Source organism: Heloderma suspectum, chromosome Z (genome assembly GCF_057233095.1).
Source record: "Heloderma suspectum isolate Gila_16-S chromosome Z, 16-S_ref, whole genome shotgun sequence".
Taxonomy (NCBI): domain Eukaryota; kingdom Metazoa; phylum Chordata; class Lepidosauria; order Squamata; family Helodermatidae; genus Heloderma; species Heloderma suspectum.
The window spans coordinates 6195276-6221346 of NC_139476.1; the positions used below are offsets into that span (position 1 = coordinate 6195276).

The window sequence follows — 26071 nt, forward strand, 5'->3', positions numbered from 1 at the left end:
AGAGTTATTGGGTAAGAGAAGCAAAGAAAAGTCTAGTACCGCTATTGATGCTCACCCCACCAGAAAGCCCTCTCTTGTATTAGATTGATAATATCCATTTCCACACAACCCCTGACTTCACACATTGCTTCCCAGCGGTGCAGTAGTCAATTCTGAAGCACGGGCCCTCATCAGGACCGTCCCCACAGCCATGGCCCCGAGGAAAGTCCAAAAATGCCGGCAGCTGTGCTGATCCGCATCGACAAACCCATTCTAGCCATTTTTATCTCCACTGGGAGCAGTTCTTTGGCAAAACCAATGGGTCTTCACTGACTGTCCGAGACCAAGCCACCCCCCAAATACTTTGTGCTACAACATGGGCAACAATATATTATTGCTTGGAAAATGCATTTCACCCCACCTCCCCCCAGGTACTGTGAGGGTTGCAACTGAGCTCAGAGGGAACAGGGAAGTCTGAGCGTGATGTCAGCATTCCTGCAAACAGAAAAGTCCCAATGCTGTGTCCCTGCGAGCCCTGGCTCTGCTATGCCATGGTTTCCGCCCCTCCATCTCGCATCTCTAAAGGCCTCAGAACCTTAACGTGCCAAGCCGGAACATGTTCCCGAGTAACCATCAAAACAGAACGTTTTGCCCTCATGGCAACGGGCTCCAGGGAGTCGATCCTCTTGGATACGTCCTCCCCCTCCCCTCGCCCATAAAGGGCATCCACATGGGAAGATTGTCTTTTAGCCCCACAAAGGGATTATGCAGCAGCCCAAAATCTTTTATCCCCAACATGAGACTTATGCCCCCAGGCCTTTAGAGCGACCGGACGGCCAGCCGAATCGACCCTTCTCAGCTTTCGTCCTTCCAGAAAACCTTGCCTCCATAGGTAGGAGAATGTTTAAGGCAGTTGTGGGTTTTCCTTGTTCTTCGTCTGAAATGATTCCTCAAGGGACACAACCAGCTCAAATCTACCCCATGTCTATTATTATTAGCATTAGCATTTCCATACCACCCCACAGCCAAAGCTCTCTGGGTGGTTTACAAAAATTAAAAACATTAAAATACAGTATACAAACTTTAAAAACCATTTACATAAAAAATACACAAACAACAGTATGCACAGAGACAACATATATTTAAAAGCAACTTTGAGCAACCAACCATAACTATAAGACAGTTCCAGGACTGATTTAAAAACCCATCATATGCTGCCAAATGCCTGAGAAAAGAATGTCCTACCGGCATGGAAAACCATTCAGGACCTGGGTACGGATTTGTTGCCACGGTACCGTCTTGAAAGAGGACTCGTACTCCTGTTGCAACTTCCTGCAGGGCAAAATGGTGCATGCACTGACAAGCCCACGTTCTCCCCATTTGACATCTTGTTTGTTACTGCAAGGAGCGGATCAATTGAGCTGGTCTGTCTTTCAGTCACAGCTTCCCCATTTCACTCCTGCCTTGCCCCATCTCCCTTTCCCTTCTCACTAAAGGTGATTTAGGCACCTAGCACGCAGGGTTCTTGTGATAGGAGTTTCTTGCACATAATGGCATCAACAGGCCACATACAGTGTTGCAATCACACCATTTCAGCATGGAAGGAAGACGACCCATTTCTCCAAAGAAATACCTTTCTGGCTGGAATTGAGTTCATTTCTTCTTAAAAAAATAAAATAGAATCAACACAGGAGTTCCATAACAGCAATTCGGTCTAGCAGCAGAGCCTTTCCAAAACGTCTTGCAAAATGAGGCACAAATACACAAGGGTTTCAAGACGCACAGTGGTACAGCTTACAAAAGAGCAGAGGGCCACATTCCAGTGGTGGGTGGAGCCAAAGGCAAAGTGGGTGGAGCTAAAATACAAAAAAGGCCAGCATTTAAAGCCCTCACACTGCCTGTGACTAAGTCTTTGGAGATATATTTTTAATTGTCTTTTAATTTGTTTTATTGTTTTAATCTATTTCAAATTGTTTATGTACACCGCCTTGAGTGCCATTTTTTGGTACAAAGGCAGGGTATAAATTAAATAAATAAAAATTTCAACATTTCAGAATGGGGAAAAGCTGCACAAAAGCTGGGAAACCACCAAAAAAACTGGTGCTTGGGGCCAAGGAGAAGGAGCATGGCCATCTGGGGCTGGATTTGGCCACCTGGCCTGTGCTTCCTCACCCCTGCACTAAACAGTAATTTGGACTAGCTTGTTGCAAAAGCAAGCACACAAATGCCTGTATGCCACAGAAACATGCAAGGAAATAGGGCAGACTTCCAAGGCAAGGTGAAGCCAGGGAAACCACCAGTCCTTTGGCTGCGTGACAACGCTCTCCTGAAGCTCATTGCAACACACACATGCTAAGGCCTATATATATATATATATATATATGCCCGAGGACTGAGATCTGTTGGGGGGGCCCTCCTCTGCACCCCACCACTGCGAGACATACACTATGGTGGGACGTGGGAGAAGATCTTCTCTGCTGTGGCCCCCCGGCTGTGGAAGGCCCAATTGACTCAGACATTGCATGTGGCCCCTCTTGGAAGCCCAATTGACGCAGACGTTGGTCTCATTTCGGGACCAAGTAAAAACATGGCTTTTTACCAAAGCCTTTGAAGGCTAAATGCATTCCCTGAAGTAGATACTGTTTTAACTGTTTTATTGTTTTGGATTTTAATTGGTGTTAGCTTGCTTAATGGTGTAATATGTTTTTTAGCTGTTTACATTATTTATAGTTTTATATTGTTTAAATCGATTTTATCTGTACGCCGCCCTGAGATCTTAATGACAGACGGAGGGATAGAAATGTTTTAAATAAATAAAATACATAAATAAAATAAGGCACAACTCAAAGGTACAACAGATTCGAGGTGCAGGCAGGCAGAGTATCGACAGTGAAGCAAACTCAACAAGTGGCACAAAAGAGCAAAGCGCCATGCAGAGTGGATGGTTTGCTAAGGGTCCCGTCCACAGGGCTGCCCTGCATTCGGATGCATCCTGCAGAGCCCGTTCCGAGAACCGGCCCACGAGCGTGAATTCTCTTATGTTCGTGTTGCAGGGACGCCCAGCTTGTACCACCAGCCCAATCAAGAGAAAGAGCTTTTCGCAACGCCCCCGGCAGGTAACGCTGATGTGGTGCGTAGAACGTTAACAACCGAGGGGCAGCCTTTGCAGAGCGTTAGAAGGGTGGGGCCAGAGGATCCAGATTTGGAGTGGGACAGGCTTTTCTGGGGTGCACAGACAGCAGCGCAGGGGTCACTTTGGATGTGCAGCACTGGGACTTTTTTAGTAGCAGGGATATGCCACCTCCATCAGACTTCCACATGCCTTCTGAGCTGAGCTCCTCAGCAACGATATATGGCTCCCTGTCATCATGCAAAGTACTTAGGGGCAACTTGGACTGGGATGGGCCATTTGCTTGACAAAAGTCCTGCTCCTGGTCGAAGTTTTGTAGGGGTGTACAACATTATGCCTGGTGTGGAGAATTTGGATAGGGAGACATTTTTCTCCCTCTCTCATAGTACTAGAACCCAGTGGGGTCACTTCCCATGAAGCTGACTGGTGGCAGATTCAGGGCAGATCAAAGGAAGGACCAGCTGGGATGGCTTTAAAAGGGGATTGACAAATTCATAGAGGAGAAGGCTGTCCATGGTTGATGGCTCTATGCTACTTCCAGTATCAGAGGCAGTATTCCTACATTGTTGGGGAACATGGGCAGGAGGGTGCTGTTGCACTCATGTCCTGCTTGTGGGTTCCCAGTTGACAGCTGGTTGGCCACTACATGAACAGAATGCTGGATGAGTTGGACCCTTGCTCTGATCCAGCAGGGCTCTTCTGAGGTTCCTATGTTCTTATGAGATGAAAACGGCTAGAACAGATTTCTTGATATGGATCACCCAGCTACCTGCAGTTTTTGGACTCTCCTTGCAGCTAAGGCTGCTGAGAGTGTCACGGTGAGCAACTGCACTTCCAAATTTACCAGTACGCCATCTGTGTATGTTTACCCCCCACTCACAAAGAGCAGCTCATAGCATAATACCAGTTTATTAGCATCAGTTGACAGTCATAGAATGGTGTGCTTGCATAGGGCAGCCTCATGGTTAGTGACACAAGAGAAAGGGATCCAGAGAGGGCTACAACATGTCCCTGAACACCACAAGGCTGCAAGCATAAACTTTTCCCTGACTTTCTTTTCCCAGCTCCAGGGAGAACCGTTTTATCTCCAAAGTGAACAAACCAGTTCTAGCCATTTTCATCTCCACCTGGAACAGGTCTTTAATTAAGCAAATAGGTTCTTTCGCTGCCTATTTGAGACCAAGCCACCCCAAAATACTTTGGATCAAAGCAAGGATAGCTCTCATCAGTATGTGGTTGCTGGGGAAATCAATCCCCTCCCCAAAGCTAGGATCCTAGCTAAGCTCAGAGGGAAGGCTGATGGGGGTGGTTTCCCTGCTAATAAAAAAGCCCCAGAGTTTTGACCCCTGGCTCCACTACAGCACTGTTCTCAGAGCTAGAAACTGAGCTGTGGGAAACCAACAGTTATGGTTAGAGCTGTCCTGTATTTTTCCATGGGATCGCTTCTGCCTTCTCTCTGACTGTGGACAATCTGGCTTGTTTCAAACGGACAGAAGAGTCACACAACCGCTGCAACTGGGGAAAGTTCTAAAGTAGTTTTGGCATGCACAGCTGAACCTATCTATTCTTATCCTCACGCTAACCCTATGAGGTAGGTTGGGCTGAGAGTCCGACTGGCCCAAAGTCACCCAGTGAGCTTCACAGCTGAAAGGGGACTTGAATCTGGATCTCCTAGTCCCAGTGCAAGACTCTAACCACTACACCACATTGGCTCTCTTAAAATAGTGCTAAGATGCTTTTCTGGATATATCAATATATCTAATTAGCCCAATAGTGCTTAAATGAAACAGCATCATAGAACTAATTTCAAAAAATAGTTCAAACAAACAAATCTTGACATCTTTGTCATCCACTGCAGCATGTTTATTTTTTTCATTTCCATCTAATATCTGCCCCAAGACACTTTCAGTTTTAAAAAGTCTTGAATGCAATCAGGCAATAGCGCTTAAAGAAGTATGCTCTTTAGTGTGAATAAATCATACAATGAAATACTTTTTAAAAAATTTAAAGAGAGATTGATTAAAAATATGGGTGTTTTTACATGGCTGCACTAGTAAATTGTCCCTTCCCTCCCCACACGGCTATGTCACACTTTCAAGTATGGATGGAACGTAGCGAGATCTAGACACACAGGAAAAGCATCACACCCCGCCAAAAGGAGTATGGAAAGCCAATTGCAATTCCACTCGTAGCTTACTGCAGAAAAGCAACATGAAGGAACAGCCCGTCTGGAAGTGTGTAATTCCAGATCATTTTATTTTAAAATTCATTAACCCCCCCCCCCCTCAGATTCTAAGGAAGCTCATGTCTGGGTCCAATACCACAGTTGATGAGGTGTGTGCGCACGCTCCTGTGGAATTATGGCAGAAGCGCCCTGCATTATAATGCCTGAGAAAATGGTCAATTCCCCTTGGAGTTTCTGTGGGCCCCTTCCCCTCTTCTCCAATTTGGGTCCCTCTTGTCAGGGCTGTGTTGTCCCTCTGTTGTAGAATGTATGCCCTTCAGGGCAGAGACTGCATCATGCCTATGTCCTGTTTAGCACACTGTGGAGGAGATGGGAAAGAGGCAGGCTAAGGTGGATGGATAAGTTATAAATGCAGTCATGCAGGCTTCATTTCTCTTGTCAGTTAGAAAAGGGATGGGGAACCTCAGGTCTGGTACCCAGAGCTGGGTCTCAGGGGTTCCTCAGATATCACAAACCTCAAGAAGGGTCCTTTCCAGAGCTCAGCAGTACTTCTCTCTCTCAGCCCTCATCTCAAAACTGCATCTTCTATCTCAGGGGTGGGAAAGGCAAAAGGGGGTGGAATATGAAGAAACAAAAGCACAACACCAACATATTGTAGCTTCAAGCTCTTACTGCCATAATTAAGGGCAGTAGCCAATATTAATCCTACTTAGAGTAGACCCATCGGAATTAATGACACATTGGTTAGTCATGACTAGGGATGTATGGACAGTGTGAAATCTGCTCCGTCTGTGTTTCAGGGATTGTCAAGCATCTTTTATTCCGCTGTCCACTCACAGACAGATGCGAATTTCTTTTCGTCATGCAGAAAAATACGCCAATAATGAGGTCAAAGGTTTTGTAATAATTTACATAATTTGCCTTAGCACGTAACATTTAGTATATTACCCCCCATTCTGTTCAACTTTTCCTCAGCAGAAAAGTGCATATTTTCCTACGAATAAATATGTGCAAATTCCGGGATAGTAAAAGAAAAGATCTGAAAGTCCACGGACTCCGCATGGCCTGAGAGGGTCACTCCGCAACTGATTCTACAGATTGGGGTTCTTAGAAATCCAAGCTCATTTTAGTCTGTCTTGAATTTCTCCAGCATCCCAAATCATGACTAAAGTCCCCTTTATTTCAATGGGCCTACTGTAAGTACAACTCACATTGGATACTACCTAAGCCTCAGGAGAAGCCTTTCAACCCTTTAGAATGGGGGGAAAATGCACCAAAGCCAGGAAAGGGTCAGGGTCAGGTAAAAGGGGGAGGAGCTATCTGGGGAGGGCTAGATTTAGCCCCTAGGCTGAGGTTCTGTTTGATCAAAGGTGCAGCTTTAGGGTAGCAGCTGGCAAAAAACTTATTCTTTCTCTCACAGAGAGATCGTGCTGACATGAATTCCTTTTAGCCAGGAGGCAGAAAAGTATGACAGCAAACTCTGTGCTAACTCTGATGGGGTTTACATTTTTGGGATGTATGTATGTATGTATGTATGCATGCATGTATATGAGATCCAGTGATGTATGTATGTATGTATGCATGTATGTATATGAGATCCAGTATGAGAGCCAGTGTAGTGTAGTGGTGAGAGTGACGGACTGGGAGCCGGGAGATCCGGGTTCTAGTCCCCACTTGGCCATGGAAGCTCACTGGGTGACTTTGGGCCAGTCACAGACTCTCAGCCCAACCTACCTCACAGGGTTGTTGTTGTGAGGATACAACGGTGAGGAGGAGGATAATGTAAGCCGCCTTGAGTTCCTTGCGAGAGGGAGAAAGGCGGGGTATAAATGCAATAAATAAAATAAATGTATATTATGTTATTTCCTGGCTGACAGCTCCCATTAAGAAAGGGGGGAGGGACTTAAGACCCGGAGCCCCAACATAGCCTGGTTTTCCCATATAGCTTCACCCCTTTCCCACAGCTCTGCCCTTTCCCCCGGCCCTGCCCTTTCCCCCATTGGATGGTTTCCCGGCTTTTGTGCAGTTTAATCCCCCTCCTAAGGCTTAGTCACTGGCAGGAAGACCTGTAAGCTAAAATATGTGGTATTTTTTGTATTTGACTCTGCTCCTTTTGCCTTTGATTCCACCCACCACTGGACCACGCCCATAAGAGCTTCTCCTAAACCGAATCCATCCAGCCTGCAGGCCAAAAGACATCCCCCCACCCCTGCATGTAGAGACATTTCCCGGGGCAGCTGATTGATAGAATACATGACAAGAAAGAAAGGGAAGGAAGGGAGGAGGGAAGGGAAGATGGGAGGGAAGAAGAGAGATGATAGATAGATAGATAGATAGATAGATATTCCAAAGCCCTTCAAACAGCAATCCAGACAAGACCAAGAGCGCATCACAGAGACAAATTGTTCCTGGATTGTACCACTGTAGATTGAACACAAGTAGAAGCTGCAATAAATGTTTGGAGCGCGCCCTCGCCTTCTGGCAGCGTTGAACTCTTCACCCCGATTTTCTGGTTTTGTTTTCCAAAATACACTTGGTGTTTTGTTGTTACTGAACATGTGGCATCCTCATTGGACTGGGGTTTTAGTGTATGTGTTGGGTGGGGGGTGGGGTTGCCCCTTAGCTTTTCAGGAGGGGTGTGTGGTAAAGATGTTTTGTCTTCCTGCAAAGGTCAGGGCTCGCCCAAGCATTTGAATACCTCTCAGTCGCTTTGGCTCCATTTCTGTCAGCATGCACCCCTTGAGTCAGCAATTAGAGGGAGTGGTACAAGGCTGCCATGCCAAGGCTGGCTGTTTGATCCGTCCTGCTCAATCTTGTCTGCTCTCACAGCAGTTGTCCAAGACCCTCACTGAGATGCCAAGGACTGGATTTTGCAGTGCTGCTGAGGACACAGTGGGTCCTTTGCCAGCCCGGGGGGCAGGGTAGGGTCCATGACTTCCTCCCCACTGCTGATCCAGCATTCAGATTGTCATCGCATTGCTGCTACAACCTAATGCAAAATGAGTGCTCCCTGGACAGCAGAACAACAGCACAATCCTATAAATCTGAACTCAGAAGTAAATCCCACTGAGGTCAACGGTGCTTACTTCCACAGAAGTCAGTGTAAGATTGCAGCCTAAATTGGGAACCCTGCCTAGACTGTGCCCACATCAGTCTGTGGCACTAAATGTTCCGTCCCCACCATTAAAAAATAAATAAATCTTCCTGCCTGTCAAAAGCTAGTGTGTCAGGGAGGAAGCTTCTAGTCTAGCTGCCTTGCGCGCCATTTTTTTGGAAAGGTGGGGTATTAATCAAATAAATAAATAGCAGTCTCCCTGCCATGACAGTTTCCTACTTGTGGATAATTGTTTCTTGTGTAGAAGAGTATTTAAATTGCCTGCACTTAGAAAATAAGTATCTCAGGGTTCTTGCCTCACCTTCTCCTTGATGTGCTTATTTACTACATGTGGGGATATCCCCCCCCCCCCCGCTGCCAATGGTGGAACATTTGGACATGCAGTCCCCTCCCCTCCAACTTGAAGGAAGGCATGGTGTCGCTACTCAGAGCAGTTGTTGTTGTTGTTGTTGTTCAGTCATTTGGTGGTGTCCGACTCTTCGTGACCCCATGGACCATAGCACGCCAGGCCTTCCTGTCCTGCGCTCTCTCCCAGAGCGTGCTCCACTCAGAGCAGACAGCACTCCATATAGGATGCAGACCCAGTCTTGACACACACGCAGCCATCGGATGGAGTCCCTTCTGTTGTTCATTTTATTCTCTTTCCTGCCAGGCTTCCACATGGCTCCATGCGGCTGCTTCTTCGACCCCAGGATCTACCGTATTGAGTGGGCGACAGCCAATTTCGTCCAGCCCTCAGTGTACAAACTCTCCAGTGGGCCAGGCCCACAAAACACATACCTTCTGGATGGCCTCAAGAGCTCCGTCCAGCCTGCCCCGTACCCGCCTTACCAACCTGTCACCAGCAGCCCCCACTTCATCCTGCCTTTCTTCAAACCTGAAGGCCCCGCCACAGGCAACTTGACGGATCACGTCAGCTTCATCGGCAATCCTGCCCACGGCTCCCCAGTCGTGGATGTGCCACATCTCTCTGGTGAAGGCCCAGTGCCACGTGGAGACCACGCAGTGCCACCGATGGTCTCTGGGTCGAATCTGAAGGAGCCGCCCAGTAGCCAGGCCCCCGCAGCTTATGAACATCTCAAAGGGCAGCTAGAGCGCTGCCCGGATTTGGCTTTCCAAGTGTTCAAGGGCTTCCCAGCAGAAGACAGAGGATTAAAAGATGGTGGCGTGAGCCAGAATTGTACAGAGAACTCTTCAGTCCCCAATATCCAACCTGAAAATCAAACCACTCTCAGTGTTTCTGGTGCAGAGATAACAACAGACACAGAGGCCTGTACGGACCTGGACAGCCACCCAATCGATGAGAACACTTTGCTGGAAGAACAGGAGGAGTCCTTCAGCCTCCCCGACAAAGTGCTTTTGGAAGATGCCATGAAACTCTTTGATTGCTCTCCGGTGACCTCTGACACCGAGGCGTCCCTGGACGACCTGAGCAGCCGTGGTCCTCCCAGTTACCGGAGCGATGGCTTGCAAGACAGTTGCTTCTCCGGTGAAGATTCGTCCAGCGACATCCGGTCCCTCAACCTGCCCGACGAGCTGCTGTCTTTTGACTACAGCGTGCCAGAGATCCTCAGCGCCGTGATGAGCTTGGATTACCTCTACGACGTGAGTGCTTTCGGGGAGGAATCGCAGTGGGAGAGTAGCCGCCCGACCTCGCAGCCTCCCCTGAAACACTGTTCAAATCCGGAAGAGAAAATGAAGAGTGGCACTGCGGCAGCCAAGAAAACCAATCCCGCAGCCAGCAAACCAAATCTGGCATCTGCGCAGGGGGGCGGCAGGGAACCTCCAGGAGCCGGAACCCATCATACCGGCTGTCTGACTGGCATATCAGCTAAACTGGACATGGAGCGGTATCAAGGATGGGGGGCTGGTTAGACCCAGTGCCCTGGCCTTTTTGTCTATTAAAAAGCATGCACAAGTTTTTAGAAATCTGAAGTGTGTACATTTCTCTCAGGGGGTCTCAGGGAATATTTGTGGGGTTGGTGGTCCTGGTGGGGAGTCAAGATCCTTCACCCATTCAGATAAGTGGTACAGTGAGGTCATTTTAGACTCTGGACGTAATGGTCTCTCTCACTCACCCCCCCCCCTTAAATAGTAATGTGTAATCACTTCACTGACTTCAAAATGTGCTAAGCCAGCCCCACTGCTGTTTGGGGGGCCCTCCTGCTAGTTCTGCTGGGTGGGGCCTCTGACAGCTGCCCCCAAATCCTGCTACAATGGCACCACTGATTCAGACCACAGTTCCCCCATAAAACAGGCTGACACTGCATTTGCCAAAGGCATGCTTGATTTTGTTCCCGCAAAGTGGACTGCAAAAGAATAACAGCCTGTCTTTGTGTCTCTGCACGAATCGGTGTCCTCGGCACGCTTATTGCTCAGAAAATGCCATCCCCCCTTCCCTCCAGAGGCGGTGACTCATACAGAGTGATGATGAGAAGCCTCCTTTGAGAATGAGTCATTCTGCAGAGCATCCATGCTGGGAGAAACCCACTGAGCCCATCAGCCTCAGTGCCACAATGTATAAGGGCGGGCTTGATTTGAAGGACACACGTGGCTGAAGCGGTGAGTCCTGCAAAGGCTTAGCACAGGGTTGGGGAATCTGCAGGTGTTGCAGGACTACAACTCCCACCATCCTCGATCATTGGCTGTGCTGGATGGGGCTGATGAGAACTGGAGTCCAACCACAGCTGTGGAGTGCCACCCGTTCCCCCAACCCTGGCTTAATGTTTAGCCTCCCGGATGCTGGCGGAGGTTTCTCTGGTGTTGCGGCAGGCTCAGATCCATTTCTCACAGCACGGTCAGGCTAACAGGGGTGGAGCTAGTTCAAGACTGCAACAGGAATGTTGAGACATTTCGTTGATCCATGTTCGAGACTCAGAACATGGATCATAGAATCATAGAATCATAGTAGGGTTGGAAGGGGCCTACAAGGCCATCTACAAAGATCTCAGCATGTAAGGTGGTGTGTGGTCCGCGATTTAAGTAAATGAAAACATTCTCGGGCCAATTACTTCACAGGGATCTCCAACCTTGGTAAAGCCAGCCAGCTGATTTCTTGACCCAAACCACCCCAAAACAAAATAAGAATAGTCAATTCATTTGCACTCCAGCCCAGATAATCCCATTTTCAGCTCCTCCTCTTCAACTGCAATTAATTTGCAATGGCGTGGGGTGGGGAGAAGCAAAATGGAGAGTGGCTGATAGGTTTTTTTATGAGCCCCCTCTCCCATGGCCCCCATCTGGCTACAATGGCAAGCGACATCTGGATCTGTTCCGGAGCGCTCCAACGCACAACCCAGAAATGCCTTCACGCTTGCCATTCTACAAAATCGCCAGCTGAAGGTACTGGAGGCACATTTAAATCATTCTAAGCAGGGATGTGTAAGACATTCATTTCAGTTCATTTTTCATCAGGATTCACCCAGTTTGCACCTTCCGGACCGAACATGGACTCAGCCACAATCTGCAGTCAAGGTTTGTATATTTCTGAGCTTGTAGTGTGACATCATTTCTGTGTCATTCATTGCATCCGTTTCAGGTTCCTAGTCCTCATTGCTCAAGGCTCCCCCCCCCAATTCACCCACTCTTTTCACATTCTAATACTTTCTTTTCTCCAGCTTTGACCACATGTGTGTAGCTTTTGGCTCACTTGGTTTATCTGTGCTTAATTTGCGACCCCTGCCACCGCTCCAACCCTCCCACCACCGGTCATTTTGTTCATATTTGATGTGACTCGCCAGAGGTGGTAAAGATGGGAAGTACAAGGATTAAAAAAAAAAAAAGTTGTGGCACCCCCTTTTTGGAAATCAGTCCCCCAGAAGGCTGCCTCATCAAGCGATAACTTGCACACAGCCCATGGCCTTTCTTGCTCCCCCCCCCCCCCGCTACCCACTTCTACAGCAGTGGCAAAAAAGAGTTTGCTAGAAGCAGCAAATGAAAAAGGCTCCCAGGAGCATGATTCTGCTTCCAAAGTGCATGCCCCCCATTGTCAAGCAAAACTGCTTCTTTCACTATTGGGGCAGCATGTTTGGCAGGAGGGTGCCCCCCCGATCCCCCAGAAGTAGCCCCAGCTAGGGATGTATGGATTTTCTTAAATCCATTCCATCTGTTTCACCGATTATTGGGTATTTTCCATTCTGCTGTCTGCTCACTGATGGATTCAGATTCTTGTTTCAGGGACATTTGAGATTCGTTCCTCTTGTGCTGATGCACCTTAGCGCAAATGCAAATTAGCCCTAATGCACATTACTGCAAGTGCGAATTTAGGCAAATCCCCCCCCCCAAATAAAAAAAGCCAGTCTCTGTGTGACTCGGAAAAAGCGGGTCTGCTGGGGAGTGTGAGGGCTGGATTCATAGAAATCCAGACTCCTCTGAATCTCTTGCAGATTTCTCCAACATCCCTAACTACACATTACATTGAAAATGTGCTTAGCAATCCTGTTGTGCATTATGGCACATCGGACACATGGATTTTCACTGTGGGGAAGAGCCACAATGCATCGGTAAAGCACCCAGAAGGTTCCAGGTTCAATCTCCAGCATCAGGTAAGACCCTTCTCCATCTAAAACACTGCCAGTCAACGCAGACAGTACCAAACTAGATGGACCAAAGGTCTGACTTGGTAGAAGGCAGCTTCCTACATTCCTATTTAAATCAGCCCTTTTATTGAAAACCACGAGGACTGGAATCTGTTTATTTTTAGGAGCAGGGCCATAGTTCTATGCTCGAGTACATACTTTGTATGGAAAACAATCTTTATTTTTAGGAAACAGACCTCTCCCTCCCTCCCTGAATCAGGAAGTCCCTGGGTTCAAATTCTGTCTGTGCCATGAACTTAAACAGGTGGCCCTGTGCAAGCTACAGAATTTCAGCCTCCCATCTGCAAGAGGAGTAGAGTAGAACACTGTAACATTTTGAAGGGTGTTGCAAGGATTACAAGCAGGTAACATCTGTGAAGGTCTTTGAAGATTCAAAGCAGTACAACAATGTTGTGCTGCTGTTATTATTACCAATTTCACAACGGGTTTTTTTTTTTTAAAAAAAGCTGCAATCTGTTGGGATGCTGAACTCAGGAGAAATTTGTCCCCTTAAGGTACACTAACACAATACACACTTCAGAGAGGAACAATTGTGCCGTTCCTACTCTTTTTCAGTTCCCACCAGCTTTTCTTCCAAAATGCATTTGACCTTTGGTTTTCTGCCTGTGTTATTATTACTGTGGTGCTTGAAGTTACAAGTACCGTCCACTGTAGAGAAATATTATCCTGATATGCAACTATACATGAGCCTGTGGCACTCTGGATGTGTTGGACTACAACTCCTAGCATCCCCCAGTCAGCCATGTTGGATGGGATTTGCAGTCCAACACATCTCGAAGGCAGGGAAACAGACCAACTGGAGAAGAAATCCCGTAAATGGCTTTTGACGAGGCTTCCAACTTCCAAACCAGCCCCAGTGGCTGCACCTTTCAACGGCTATTGAAGCCGCCTGGGGAGTATAAATTTACGTGTGTGAGGGGGAGCGGGATATGAAATCATGCCAAACAAATAAAGAAATGTCACTTTCACCCAACAGCAACTGTGTAAATAAGCCCACAGTCTCTATCAGCCTTCCCCCCCAAAAATAAATTACCAGCCTGCTGGGGGGCTGGCAGAGGAGGGAAGGAAAGTGCCACCTCTCATCTGCCGCTTAGTCACCTGCATGGAATTCTAGGTCGCCCATGGTGACCAGGCTACTGCTTAAATTAGTGGTGGGGAACCTGCAGCCCGCTAGCATAACCCTTCCCAACTTGGGGCCCTCCAGATGGGTTGGGACTGCAACTCCCATAATTCCCAGCTGAGGATTATGGGAACTGCAATCCCAGCCCATCTGGAGGGTCGCAGGTTGGGAAAGGCTGCTCTAGAAGTTGTCGGAGTTGAACTCTTTTCAACCCCAGCCAGGATGGTGAAGGGATGGGGTTGATAGGAGCAGTAGTCTAGCAAGGGAGGACTCCTTTTGGAGGGCTGCTTTGGAGAGCCACAGGTAGCCCCTATCACCCCCCACCTCGGCTTAAATACAAGGCTGCCCTGAAGTGACTGGAGATCAGATTACTTCTTTGGGGAGGGTGGTTAAGGTACAATAGTGAGCTCACATCCCACGTTGTGGGGTGTAAATATGCACACACTCTGACGTCAAACCTTCTGCCACAAGGAACTTCAAGAAAAGACCTCACCAGCCTTTTTGCCACAGTGTAAATTTATTTGGCAAGTTGGGATGTCAGGGGGGAGGGGAGGGGGGAAGGTGCCAGACATCCTTGTCTCTGCCCCTCACTCCCAAATGAGGGGCTGTCAAGAGGAATGGGGGCGGTGCCTACAGGGAACCAAGCGGATCCGTATCACAGTGGTGTCTAAAGAAAACCTGAAAGAAAAGTCTGGGGGTTTTGGCTGCTGCCGCCAGTACTCACCCCCACAACACAATCCCATCCCCCCCACCCGCGCCCTGGTTCTTGAACAGTTCTGCAAATCTGTTCAGCGAGTCACTTAAGGCAAGAGAGAGAAAGAGCGAGAGACGTTCCGCGTGGACAGGGCCAGGCGTCCCTCGGAAGAGAAAAGCCAGCCCGCCTGTTCTTTCGGGGCAGCTACGCCCATTGCGGCCCGTCTGGCCGGCCCCACTCCACTCTTCTGCGAAGACAAGTAAACATTAAGAGGAAACTAAGAGGCACTCGTATTGTGGAGGAGTCGGAAATCCGGCTGACGGGATCCCAGAAAGCTTTGGAATTTGGCTTTTTTTTTTTTTTTTTTGCAAGGTTGGAGCAGAATGGAGCATCTCCCGAGCCCCCAGAGGGAGGGGTCTCTCCGGCTCTAGATCTCCTGCAATGAGGGGCCAGGGTCACGCCGCTCGCGCTTCACGAGGGGCTCGCCGGCGCACCGGGAATCCGCTTCCACTTCGCTCCCGAAGTCACTGATGTCGTCTGCGGAGGGAGAGGGGGGGAAAAACCCCAGTCACAGCCATGGAAGACAAGTCACAGAGCCCCCCCCATCACTGCAAGACTGCTCCCCCTTATGGGGGATGAGTGGAGAACAGCAGAGAGAATGAGAAGATGTGAGATGACAGATACCTTTGTCAAGAAGAGCCGGGGACATGGATGCAATATCGCTGAACTGGAAAAGAGAAAATCGGGGGGGGGGGGGGTGCGTGTTAAATTTGGCTTTGGGAGGACTCAGAAACCCCCCTTCCCTGCATATCTCCCTCTACACCTGTCTTCATTTAGCTCAGTCTTGTCTATACTGACCGGCAGCTGCTCTCCTGGATTTCAAGCAGGGGCTCTTTAATCCCACCCTACCTGGAGAGGCTGAGGATCAATCCTGGGACCTTCTGCCTATAAAACATGGGTTCTAACACTGAACTACAACCCTAAAAATAAAGTAAGGCTCTAGTCCTCATGGATCTGTGTAAAGGGCTAATTTACATAGGAAGTTGGAAGTTACCGAGTCAGACCTGTGGTCCATTGAGCTCAGTATTGTTTACACTGACTGGCAGCAGCAGCTTTTCAGGGTTTCAGGCAGGAATTTTCTTGCCCTACCTGGAGGGGTAAGGGATCGAACCTGAGACCTTCTGCATGCGAAGCAGGGGCAATACCATGGAGCTACGGCCCTTCCCCCAAACGTCAATCTGGACATATTGTGATTCTATTGGGATTTTGTGTATCGCTGTACCAAGGAAGGGTACATTTGAGAAACCCGTTAATTGGCGTTTTTAACTTTTTGCAAGTCATCCTGAGAACTTGTTGAATGGGTGGGATATTACTCCCTAAAGCAAACAAACCAGCCCGGTAGCATAAAGAAGAAAATGTCTTTTTTGCTCTGCGCACCCCCACAGCGCGTCAGGATCCATCTCCAGAGTGGCAACATTTTCTCTGCTTGGGGCGTCGCTGGTTCTCACCTCTCCCATCACGGCGATGGGTGTCTCCCCCGTGGCTTGGGCAACGCGGTGCTCGACCAGGTAAAACATGTACTCGTCGTAGAGCAGGCGGATCAGGTGGAAGGAGCCGAAGCTGGCGGCACTGCGCAGGGTCAGGTCACGGATCACCATGGAGCTGGCAGCAAGGAGAACAAGGTAAAAGGTTTTCGCACCACCCGGAATCAACTTACGGGACTGGCTGCAGAAAGAGCTGCTGAAAGGGCACCAGGGAGCAATCCATTGTCTATCAACGGATGTTAGCCATGATAAATAAACAGAACAGGGGTCCCCAAACATCTGGGGCACATTGGGGATTTTTGAGAGAATGTCACGGGCACTCTCGCAAAATGGCTGCCATGTGGATGCGGCACAGCTGTCTGAAAAATGGCTGCCATGGTGGCCATGGCCGATCGCAACAGATGCATTTCCCAGAAGGCAAAGCGACGACACTTAAAGAAAAGTAAGCCAAGAGGCTACAGACAAGGCAGAGGTGGGGTCTGAGTGCCAAAACACAAAACCGCTCTCATGAACCCAAATAAAGATGGTGCCGGATGGCGGCCCTTAGCTTTGCAGCATGCCAGCCTCCCAGTAAAAAATAAAAATGAGCTTAAGAAATAAAATAAAAATCAGGAGGGGCAGGGAGCCTTGCAGGTGGAGAAAGAACCTCCAGAAGTAGAGGCAGTCTAGCTTAGAGAACAACAGGCCAAGGGGAGGATTCACAGCCTGCCTCTGAGCTTCCTGGAGGCATCATTATGTTCCAAACATCTGCCTTCAAGGCCTGGTTCTTACAGAGCTGGTCACCCTGAGACCAGACTGTATCACCCCCAAGCGACGGAATGCTCCCCACTGTAAAAATAACTCCCCACAACAAGAAAGCTAGCCCATCCAGGCAGGGGTGTTGCCAGGGAGATTCGGGGCCCAGGGTGGTAAGACACAAATCTGCATGTGCTAATTGACCTCTATATATGCAAATTTAAAAATGGCTGGGAGGAATTATGTAAATTTCACAGGAGGCAAAGCCAGCAATTTGTTTCTCATGCAAATCACCTCAAACAAAGTAAATTCGTCAGTTGGTTTGCACCCTGCCTCAGATCCTCCTAAACCAATGGAAAATAAGGTTCCTGTCCCCTAAATTTAATGGTCATGCAGGGTAAGGTGTGTGTGTGTGGGGGCGCAGGGGGCACAGAGATGTAAAATTTCCAGAAAAACTGGAAATCTGGGGGGAAATAGAAAAATAAGCAATTCTTATTGTTTTTAGCGCTCTTTACAGATCTAAAGTCACCTTGTTCCTTTAGGACAACCTTCCCCAACCTGGCGCCCTCCAGATATTTTGGGCTTCAGCTCCTATCAGCCTCAGGCGGGACGGCCAGTGGTCAGGAATGCTGGGCACTGTAGTACAAAACTACAGAGGGCACCAGGCTGAGGAAGGCCGCTTTACGTTTGGGGTTCTGGTGAATAGATCAGAACCCTGGGAAATAGATTCGGGGCTGGTTCCCTATGGGTCCAGGGCTCACAACGCCCCTATGTTCAAAGGAAAGGAATAGCAAAGTTGCAGGGAAGGAAAGCATTGGCAGAGCTTTGGCACAGGTCTGGGGGTACTTTTTAGCAGGGAATCCTGCTTACTGAGGTTTTTGCATTTTTCCAAAAAGCGACAAGTTTCTAGCTCTTATTGAGGAGATGTGGGCTACGCCTGTTTGAAATCTCAGAAACCTGAAGGGGCAAGCTCGATAAGATCTCCAGGAGTGGAAGGTGGTGGTTTCGATGCCAAGTATGGCCCCTGCTATGTAGATTCAAGTCCAGGCCTAACAACACCCCTGCCTTTCTGCTGATGCTGGGGTCTAATTTCCACTGGTGTGGTCAACCTGTGGCTTGGGTGAGTAACTTCTGACTGCAGTTTAAGGGGAGGGAGGAAACTCACAGGATAGAAGATGCCACTCCAGCCTCCAGAGCAAAATAACAATAACAGTAATAATTCCCTACACAGCACATGGCTAAGGCTCACCTGTAAAAGGACCACTTCAGCAAGAACTGCCGTGCTGCCTTTGGGAAGCTGGGTCCCCCCTCGTGGTGTTTGAGAACCTGCGTCACAACATTGTCGAGCCAGCTGGCCCACTGGTCCAGAGAGCTCTGCTGCTGGAGTGTCAGCTTGAAGTCCTGCTCCAGTTTCTGCACCAGCCCCTCCTCACATTGGCACACCCACGAGGCTTGCTCCTGGCGACGGGACGAGGGAGCGGAGAAATAAGATGCTTTGTGAATTAATACTAATAACCGACAATGAATTGATAAAGCACCTCTTATGGGCTGAGCGATGCACACAGCTTCAAAACGAGACAGTCCCTGCCTGCACGTAATTCTAAAAAGATGTGACACAAAAGAACGTAAGAACATCAGAAAAGCGGTGCTGGATCAGACCAAGGGTCTATCTCGTCCGGCATTCTGTTCACACAGTGGCCAACCAGCTGCCCACAGGAAACCCACAAGCAGGACATGAGTGCAACAGCACCCTCCCGCCCATATTCCCCAGCAACTGGTGTACATAGGCTCACTGCCTCTGAAAGTGGAGGGAGCACAGAGCCATCAGGACTAGTAGCCACTGATAGCCTTCTCCTCCAGGAATTTGTCTAACCCCTTTTGAAGCCATCCAAATTGGCGGCCATCACTAAATCCTGTGGTAGTGAATTTCATAGTTTAACGATGCGATGCAAGAAGAAGTCCTTCCTTTTATCTGTCCTGAATCTCCCATCAATCATCTTCATGGGAGGACCCCACTGGGGTTCTTGTATTATGAGAGGGGAAAAAATGTCTCCCTATCCACTTTCTCCACACCATGCATCATTTTGTACGTCTCTATCATTTCTGCCCTGAGCCTCCTTTCTTCCAAGCTGAACAATCCCAGTTGTTGTAACCTTCCCTCATAGGGGAGATGCTCCAGCCCCTTGATCATTTGAGTTGCCCCTTCCTGCACTTTTCCCAACTCTACAATATTCTTTTTTTAGATGTGGTGATCAGAACTGTACACAGTCTTCCACGTGTGTTTGCACCATAGATTTATGTAACGGGAGTGTGGTATGGCAGTTTTATTTTCAACGCCTTTCCTAATTATACCTAGCATGGAGTTTGCCTTTTTCACAGCAGCTGTGCACTGGGTTGACATTTTCATCGAGCTGTCCACCAAAACCCCAGGATCTCTTTCTCAGTCAGTCACTGCTAGCTCAGACCCCATCAGCGAATACATCAAATTGGGACTTTTTTGCCCCAACGTGCATCCATTTACTCTTGCTTACATTGAGCTGCATTTGCCCTTTTGATGCCCACTGTCCCAGTTTGGAGAGATTCCCTCCATTTGGAGAGGAAAGGAAAAAGGGACAGGGAAGGAAGAGGAAAATGATAATCAGATACTAATAATGATGATAACAATAATAATAAGAAAACAGCAGAACCTGAAGAAAACCTGCTACTTTGCTCCAACGATAATTCTTTGTGTGTGGGCCTTACGGGGGAGATCTGCTCTAGTGCCCAGTAGCAAGATTTTAGGTCCAACCTGGACATTTAGAATAAAAAACCTGCAAATTGCTGGGTACGTTCAGAAATCCAGCCCTGCTCCCCCACCACAAAATCTCCAGGTTTTAAAACACTATCCGAAATATTGTTCTCCGAGATTTCAAGAGCAAGAACGTTTCAGAATTCTGTAGGTTCATTTCAGATGCGCCTTGTTAGTTATGGAGATAGGGCTGCTTTTTAACTAAATAATTTTATTTATTTGTTTGTTTGTTTAATTTCTATACCGCCCAATAGCTGAAACTCTCTGGGTGGAAATTAAAATCACAAAGCACAGCATAAAACAATATAGAATATGAAAGCTTAAAACCACAATGTAACAGTACAACCAGAATAAAACCCAGCAGCAATGCAGAGATTTAAAATGTAGATTAAAAAAAGAACAAGCTAAAAGACTAGGAAGCTAAAATTATGTGTGCAGGATTATAGCCATGTTGATTAGATCTCCTCCCACATTAGATGTACTTGATATATCACACTTGCCATTACTGTGTGTGTGTGTAGTGACCGCATTTGTACAACTGTATCTCACCTTAATAAACCCAGACATGAACAAACCTTTCTATAATGAGAAAGAAATCCACGATTTCCCAGTACGATGGCTCCCCCTAGTCCCCACAATCTGGATTTATTTTTTTGAGGTTGGTAGTGGCTGGGGAGTCTTTCAGTATCACACCAACTGAATGAACATGAACTGAAATTTTCAGCTGTTGAAAGCTAAATGCCAGGGTTGCAAGAGATGCTTCCCCCAACCTGGGGCTGCCCAGATGTGTTTCGACTACAACTTCTATCATCCCCAGTGGTTGCAAGGTAGAGTAAGTTCAGAAAGGGGGACCCCCCCCGCCCCTTGCAAAAGCATTGCCCAGAAGATTTGGGGGAACATGGGGGGGGGGAGGAGAGAGGGAGGGAGACGGCCTGGACCCACCTGTACATTCGCAAAGTCCACCCGGTTGAGGTCGCTGAGCATCTGGTTGATCTGGGAGGTGTTCTGGAGGACGGCACGAGCCGCCTGGGCCAGATGGTTGAGGGATGTGTAGCGACGCAGTGTCTGCGCAAAGGCACTCACCACACCCACCTGGTCCAGGGTGGAGGGAGAGAAGAAAAAGAGAGTGAGGCAGGATTCCCAGAGGGTGAAACTTTGGGAGAAGCCGGCATGCACCTCCTTCCTACAGAGGTCCCCCTCTCGGCACGTATTACCCCTCTAGCACCACCGCTGTACATTTACGGAATAACGCAAGCAACAAAAACAATCTACAGGAGGTCCTTGCCCGCAAGGAGCTTCCAGTCTAAATTTAAAACAGGGAGGATGAGAAAGAGAGAGAGGCGGGAAGGAAGACAAGAATAACAAGGCCCATTTGTCCGGGTTTTTTGGCCTAAGGAACCAAACACGGAGACCTGGACGTTTCAGCTGCTTTGGGGGATACTGAATTTAGCTCTCCAGGGGTCAGGGTGGTAGTGGTGGGAAACCTAGAATTGATGGAGGATCATAGAATCATAGAATCATAGAATAGTAGGGTTGGAAGGGGCCTACAAGGCCATCGAGTCCAACCCCCTGCTCAATGCAGGAATCCAAGTCAGAGCATCCCTGACAAATGGCTGTCCAGCCTCGTCTTAAAGGCCTCCAGTGTGGGAGAGCCCACCACCTCCCCAGGTAATTGGTTCCATTGCCGTATTGCTCTGACACTCAGGAAGTTTTTCCTGTTGTTCAGCCGGAATCTGGCTTCCTGTAACTTGAGCCCATTATTCCGTGTCCTGCACTCTGGGATGATCAAGAAGAGATCCTGGCCTTCTTCTCTGTGACAACCTTTCAAGTACCTTTCAAGATCATCTCCCACCACCTAATGATGGGACTTTGCTGGGGGAGGACGTGCCCTCCAACTACTAAGGAACAACCCCATTTGGCTTCTGAGAACTTTCAGCAGTTTGGCGAGTCGCTTGAAGATAATCTGCAGGCTTCCTGAGAGGGTCCTTAAAGGGTGATATGGAAGTCCCACAATGTTCATGCCCAGTAGACCAGTGGCCTGTTCAGGGCCTGGATAAGGAGCCTTCTAGGGAACGCTCACGTCCAGCACTTTGAGCACCATCACGGAAGCAGAGCAGGACAGAAATAAAATAGAATGAAGGTTGTGCTGGCACACCTTTCTTTACTTCTGCCCCATGAGGGAGCTGCATGTTGCGGCTGGCGTTAGTTAGGAAAAAAACTAACAGCCTGGCACACCTCGCTGCCACCTTTTTACACTACCCAACATGACCATACTAACTCCCCTGCCTTTATAGCTCTTTCCTTTAATCCGGGATGGGGCTGGCCTCACAGAAGTGTTAACACGGCTACCGCTAATAGCGAGCTTAGGTGGTGGCGTGCCAACAGGATGGGAGCCAAAACAGGGCTCACCGAGAAATAAGATGGCGTTGTTAAGCGTGCTTTGTGGGGGACGGGGACCCTGAGCTTTGCAGAAATATAATTAAAAATGGACTGAGCATGCTCACAAGCCACAGATATTTAAATGACAGTTGGAAAGGGAGAACAGGCCTATGGAGGGAGTCGTTGCCCAACATGCCTAGTGTGCACCAGACTGGCATCCTTTTAACGTCGGAAGATTTTCTTGCAGGCCTCACCGGTCACTGCTTCTTTATAGCACAGAGCAATGCCAACAAGGCAGGTCCCTGCCCAAAGGAGCATACAATCTGGGATTCAACACCAGTGAGGCAGGCAAGGGAAGGAGACAAAGGCCAGCATAAACAGGCGAGAGGTTCTGCATTCATTTCAGTTGCCAGGGGAGGGGACGGAACCCTGGAGCTCGCTCCAGATAAGTGGGACTGCAAGACCTATCATCCCCGGGCCACACAGCTCACCTTGGTTTGGACGATCTGCTGGGGGAACTCGCTCATGGCATTGATCAGCCAGCCTTCCAGGCTTTTGGCGAAGTTGCGAATGGCTTGTGTCAACGTTCCTGCCAGTAGGGGAGGAAGGAAACCTTCTGTCAAGCCGGTCCAGTTATTGAGAGAGCGGAGCAAAACCTTTTAGGGCGTAATCCTATGCAAGTTTGGACAGAAAAAAGACCTAAAACCCCCAGCCATGCTGCCTGGGGCATGCTAGGAACCGTAGGGCTTTTTTCTCTCCGAACATGCGCAGGACTGCATCCGCATTTTATTTATTTGTTTATTTAGTTTATTTCCCGCCTTTTCCTCCAAGGAGCCTAAGGCAGCACACATGATCCTCCTCTCCATTTTATCCTCACAACGACCCTATGAGGTAGATCTGGATGAGAGCCTGTGACTGACCCAACGTCGCCCAGTGAGCTTCATGGCCGAGTGGGGAGTAGAACTCCCGAGTCCCAGTCCAACACTCTAACCACTACGCCACACTGGATCTCAAAAGCCACCCTAAGCAAAAGAGGCTTGACGGCCCGCCTAAAGCCCACCAAAGATGGGGCCCACCTGGAGGGCGGCCTTTCCCACCCTGGTCATGTTGGCAGGTGCTGATGGGAGCTGGAGTCCAAAACATCTGGAAGGCACCGGGCTGGGAAAGGCTGCTGCAGAGGGTTTGGTTCCAACTGGGGTGCCACCATAGAAGAGGTCCTATCTTGAATTTTCCTGTACCTACCTCACCCCTCTTCATGGTGGGACGTACAATGGAGCTTCCAAAGAAGACTGGAAAATTACAGGCAGTTCACGCTTGCCTTGTCAATTGTTCTATGTAATTTGGTGGCTTCCCAGCTTTTGTGCAGTCCCCCCCCCCCCACTTCTAAAAGGCTGAAGTGCCTCTCCTAAGGCTGAGTTCGTGGCAGGAACAGCTTGAAGCTAAAACAGGCTGGCGTTTTTTTGCATTTGACTCCGCCCCTTTTGCTTTCGGCCCTGCTCATCACTGCACCGTTCCCCCAGGAGCTTCTCTAAAATCGAAGTTGGCCCTTGGGGTGAAAGAGGTTCAACGCCCCTGATTTAAATAAATCCGTCCCGGCTGAATTGCTGCTACTTTTGCATTATTTCGCAGCCTCCGCTGCCTTGCACACGACTTTGCATGGCTTTTGAGCTACAAGGTACTGCTGGTGTTTCTGTGTTGCCCCCATTATGGACCAATAAGCTGTTTAATTTGTTCCGCTTAGCCTCTCGAGTCTTCGATCCTTCGCCCCTGGGTTATGCTTTACCTACTGGGTTGCAACGGGGGGAATTTGAGCCACAAGCCAGAGACACTACACCGCAACCCCCTTCTACACAGGGGAAGGGGATCTGGGGCATTGCAGAAAAATTGAAGGTATGTATGGGTACATTGAAAGCTAACTGCCTTATCCATCCAGTCAAGGATTGTCTGATCGGATTGGCAGACAGAAATCTTTTTCATCACCTGCTACCAGAGATAGTGGGACTGAGCCAGGGGATTGCCAGCATACGAAGGGACTGAGCTGTGGTCCGTCCCCTAAAAATAAACTAAGCTTCCAGTCCTCATGGTTCTGAAGAAAGGGCTGATTTTAACAGATTCACAGGAAGCTGCTTTATGCCCAATCAGATCCTTGGTCCATCTAGCCCAGTACTATCCACAAGAACTCAATGCCGGGCATCGAACCTGGACCTGCTGCAGGCAAAACACATGCTCTGCCACTGAGCTACGGTCCATCCCCCTTTAGAACAGGAAACTAAAAGCCAATGATTTGCTTACGGAGGCGGACGCCATCTGTGCAAAAGCGATACATGAAATGTTGAGGACTAGGAGCTTGATGCAGAAAAAGCAAGCCGAAGCCTGCGCAGGAGAAAAGTAAGGGGAAGAAAGAGTGATGGGGGGGAACTAGCCGAGCCTTCCTCCCTCCCTACTCACCGGGAACGGGCCGGAGAACATCCGGGATGAGGATCTCCACCAGGGTCTGGTACAAGATGTGGTCACAGCTCCTCATCCATGTCATGACAGGGTCATATTTGCACATGGCGATCAGCTTGTGCCGAGGGACAGTGGCTTCGCAGGGTTCCTCGCTGCTTGTTGTTGTGCGGGGGGGACGACAACCGTGAGATCAGCAGGGCCCCCTCCCCATTCCATTTCACATTTCCCCCCAGAATCATGTTTCCCCCACTGGGGGGGGGGGGCTTAGCACAGACTTCCCCAACCTGGTGCCCTCCAACTGTTTTGAACCAACTCTCATCATCTCCCAGCCAGCAGGGAACCGTAGTGCAACACATCTGGACAGCACCAGGTTGGGGAAGGCTGGTAGAAATTGACCGGCGGTGGCTCTCCAGTTTCCTTCCACCGCCAACACATACAAATAAATCAAGTTTCCAGTCCTCATGGTCCCGAATAAAAGGCTGACTTAAAGAGGAATGCAGAAAGTGGCCTACAAGTGAGCAGACTCTTGGCCCATCTAGCCATAGTCCAATGGTCATGGTGGCTGGGGAAGATGGGAGTTGTAGTCCAACACATCTGAAAAGTACAGTTTGGGGAAAGCTGCCTTAGAGGTGGAAAGTGGAGGGGGCCGCTCCGAGTAGAACAAGCCAGGCTGCCTGTGGAATGAGACCTCGGATCTGGGAAGGCAGGGCTAGCAGCTAGAAAGATGTATCTGATGCTTACGGGATACAATCTGCGGGGAGGAGTGCATGGTGGTTCTGTCGCCCCACCTGCTCACGTTAGCCGAATCTTTCCGAGCTGCTACGCACAGCTTGCATTACATAAATTTACCTGCCTGGTTGCCCCTGAGTAATCCCCACCTTCCTCCAACTGAAGGCGGGTTTGAACTTCTCAAATGGGTAGCACCTTCAAACTTGTGCAAAAGGACACATTTCTTTTTTAAAAAAGAACGTCATTTTATAGAAAATGGGGGGAAAATAATATTCCTTAACTCTTACCACCGCCAACCATTCTAGCACGTTGTTAACAGAGGGAGATGAGAGGCAAAGAAGGGCCACTCCACCAGCCTAGCTTTTAAAACACTGCTTCATTTCTTTCCCCTTCTTCCTTCCCCATCCCTTTTTCCTCATGCCCCATGTCTTTTCAGAGTATATGCCTCTGGGCAGGGACCTTCTTTAACTGATGGTTTGCAAGCTGTTTGGGGAGCCCTTTTGGCTGACCAGTGGGATAAAAATACAATCAGTCAATCAATCAATCAATCAATCGTGTAACAATACAGAGGTCTCTCAGTTCTAACGATCTGGTTTTACATCCTCCTGTTCTGGTAAACCAGCCAAG

At 48.8% G+C, this 26071-nt stretch overlaps 2 protein-coding genes across 3 annotated transcripts in view; one reads left to right on the forward strand and one right to left on the reverse strand.

The window, feature by feature from the left end:
- Positions 1 to 2224: 2224 nt before the first annotated feature.
- Positions 2225 to 10284, forward strand: PRR22 (proline rich 22). The gene is made up of 3 exons (XM_084825656.1): positions 2225 to 2252; positions 3033 to 3095; positions 9062 to 10284. The coding sequence occupies exons 1-3, from the start codon at positions 2225 to 2227 to the stop codon at positions 10282 to 10284; spliced, it is 1314 nt and encodes a 437-aa protein (XP_084681782.1).
- Positions 10285 to 14630: 4346 nt separating this feature from the next.
- RFX2 (regulatory factor X2) overlaps positions 14631 to 26071 on the reverse strand; it is a 58769-nt gene continuing 47328 nt past the window's right edge. The window contains exons 12-18 of one of the 2 annotated variants that reach the window (XM_084826337.1): positions 24716 to 24867; positions 22759 to 22856; positions 20831 to 20980; positions 18350 to 18558; positions 16330 to 16483; positions 15506 to 15548; positions 14631 to 15358 (exon numbers count right to left, since the gene is read on the reverse strand). In XM_084826337.1, coding sequence (XP_084682463.1) covers positions 15249 to 15358; positions 15506 to 15548; positions 16330 to 16483; positions 18350 to 18558; positions 20831 to 20980; positions 22759 to 22856; positions 24716 to 24867 — 916 coding nt within the window. In that variant the 3' untranslated portion in view covers positions 14631 to 15248. Of the gene's footprint in view, positions 15359 to 15505; positions 15549 to 16329; positions 16484 to 18349; positions 18559 to 20830; positions 20981 to 22758; positions 22857 to 24715; positions 24871 to 26071 lie in introns of both variants that reach the window. The other variant, XM_084826338.1, reaches the window with a different exon arrangement.

What these genes read in the sequence shown, in the direction of transcription:
- PRR22 (XM_084825656.1), top strand. Translation starts at nt 2,225, where the DNA reads ATGCAAGGAAATAGGGCAGACTTCCAAG. An exon ending in AAATAGGGCAGACTTCCAAG is followed by an intron (nt 2,253 to 3,032) that starts GCAAGGTGAAGC and finishes TTCGTGTTGCAG; the next exon opens with GGACGCCCAGCTTGTACCAC. An exon ending in TTTCGCAACGCCCCCGGCAG is followed by an intron (nt 3,096 to 9,061) that starts GTAACGCTGATG and finishes CTTTCCTGCCAG; the next exon opens with GCTTCCACATGGCTCCATGC.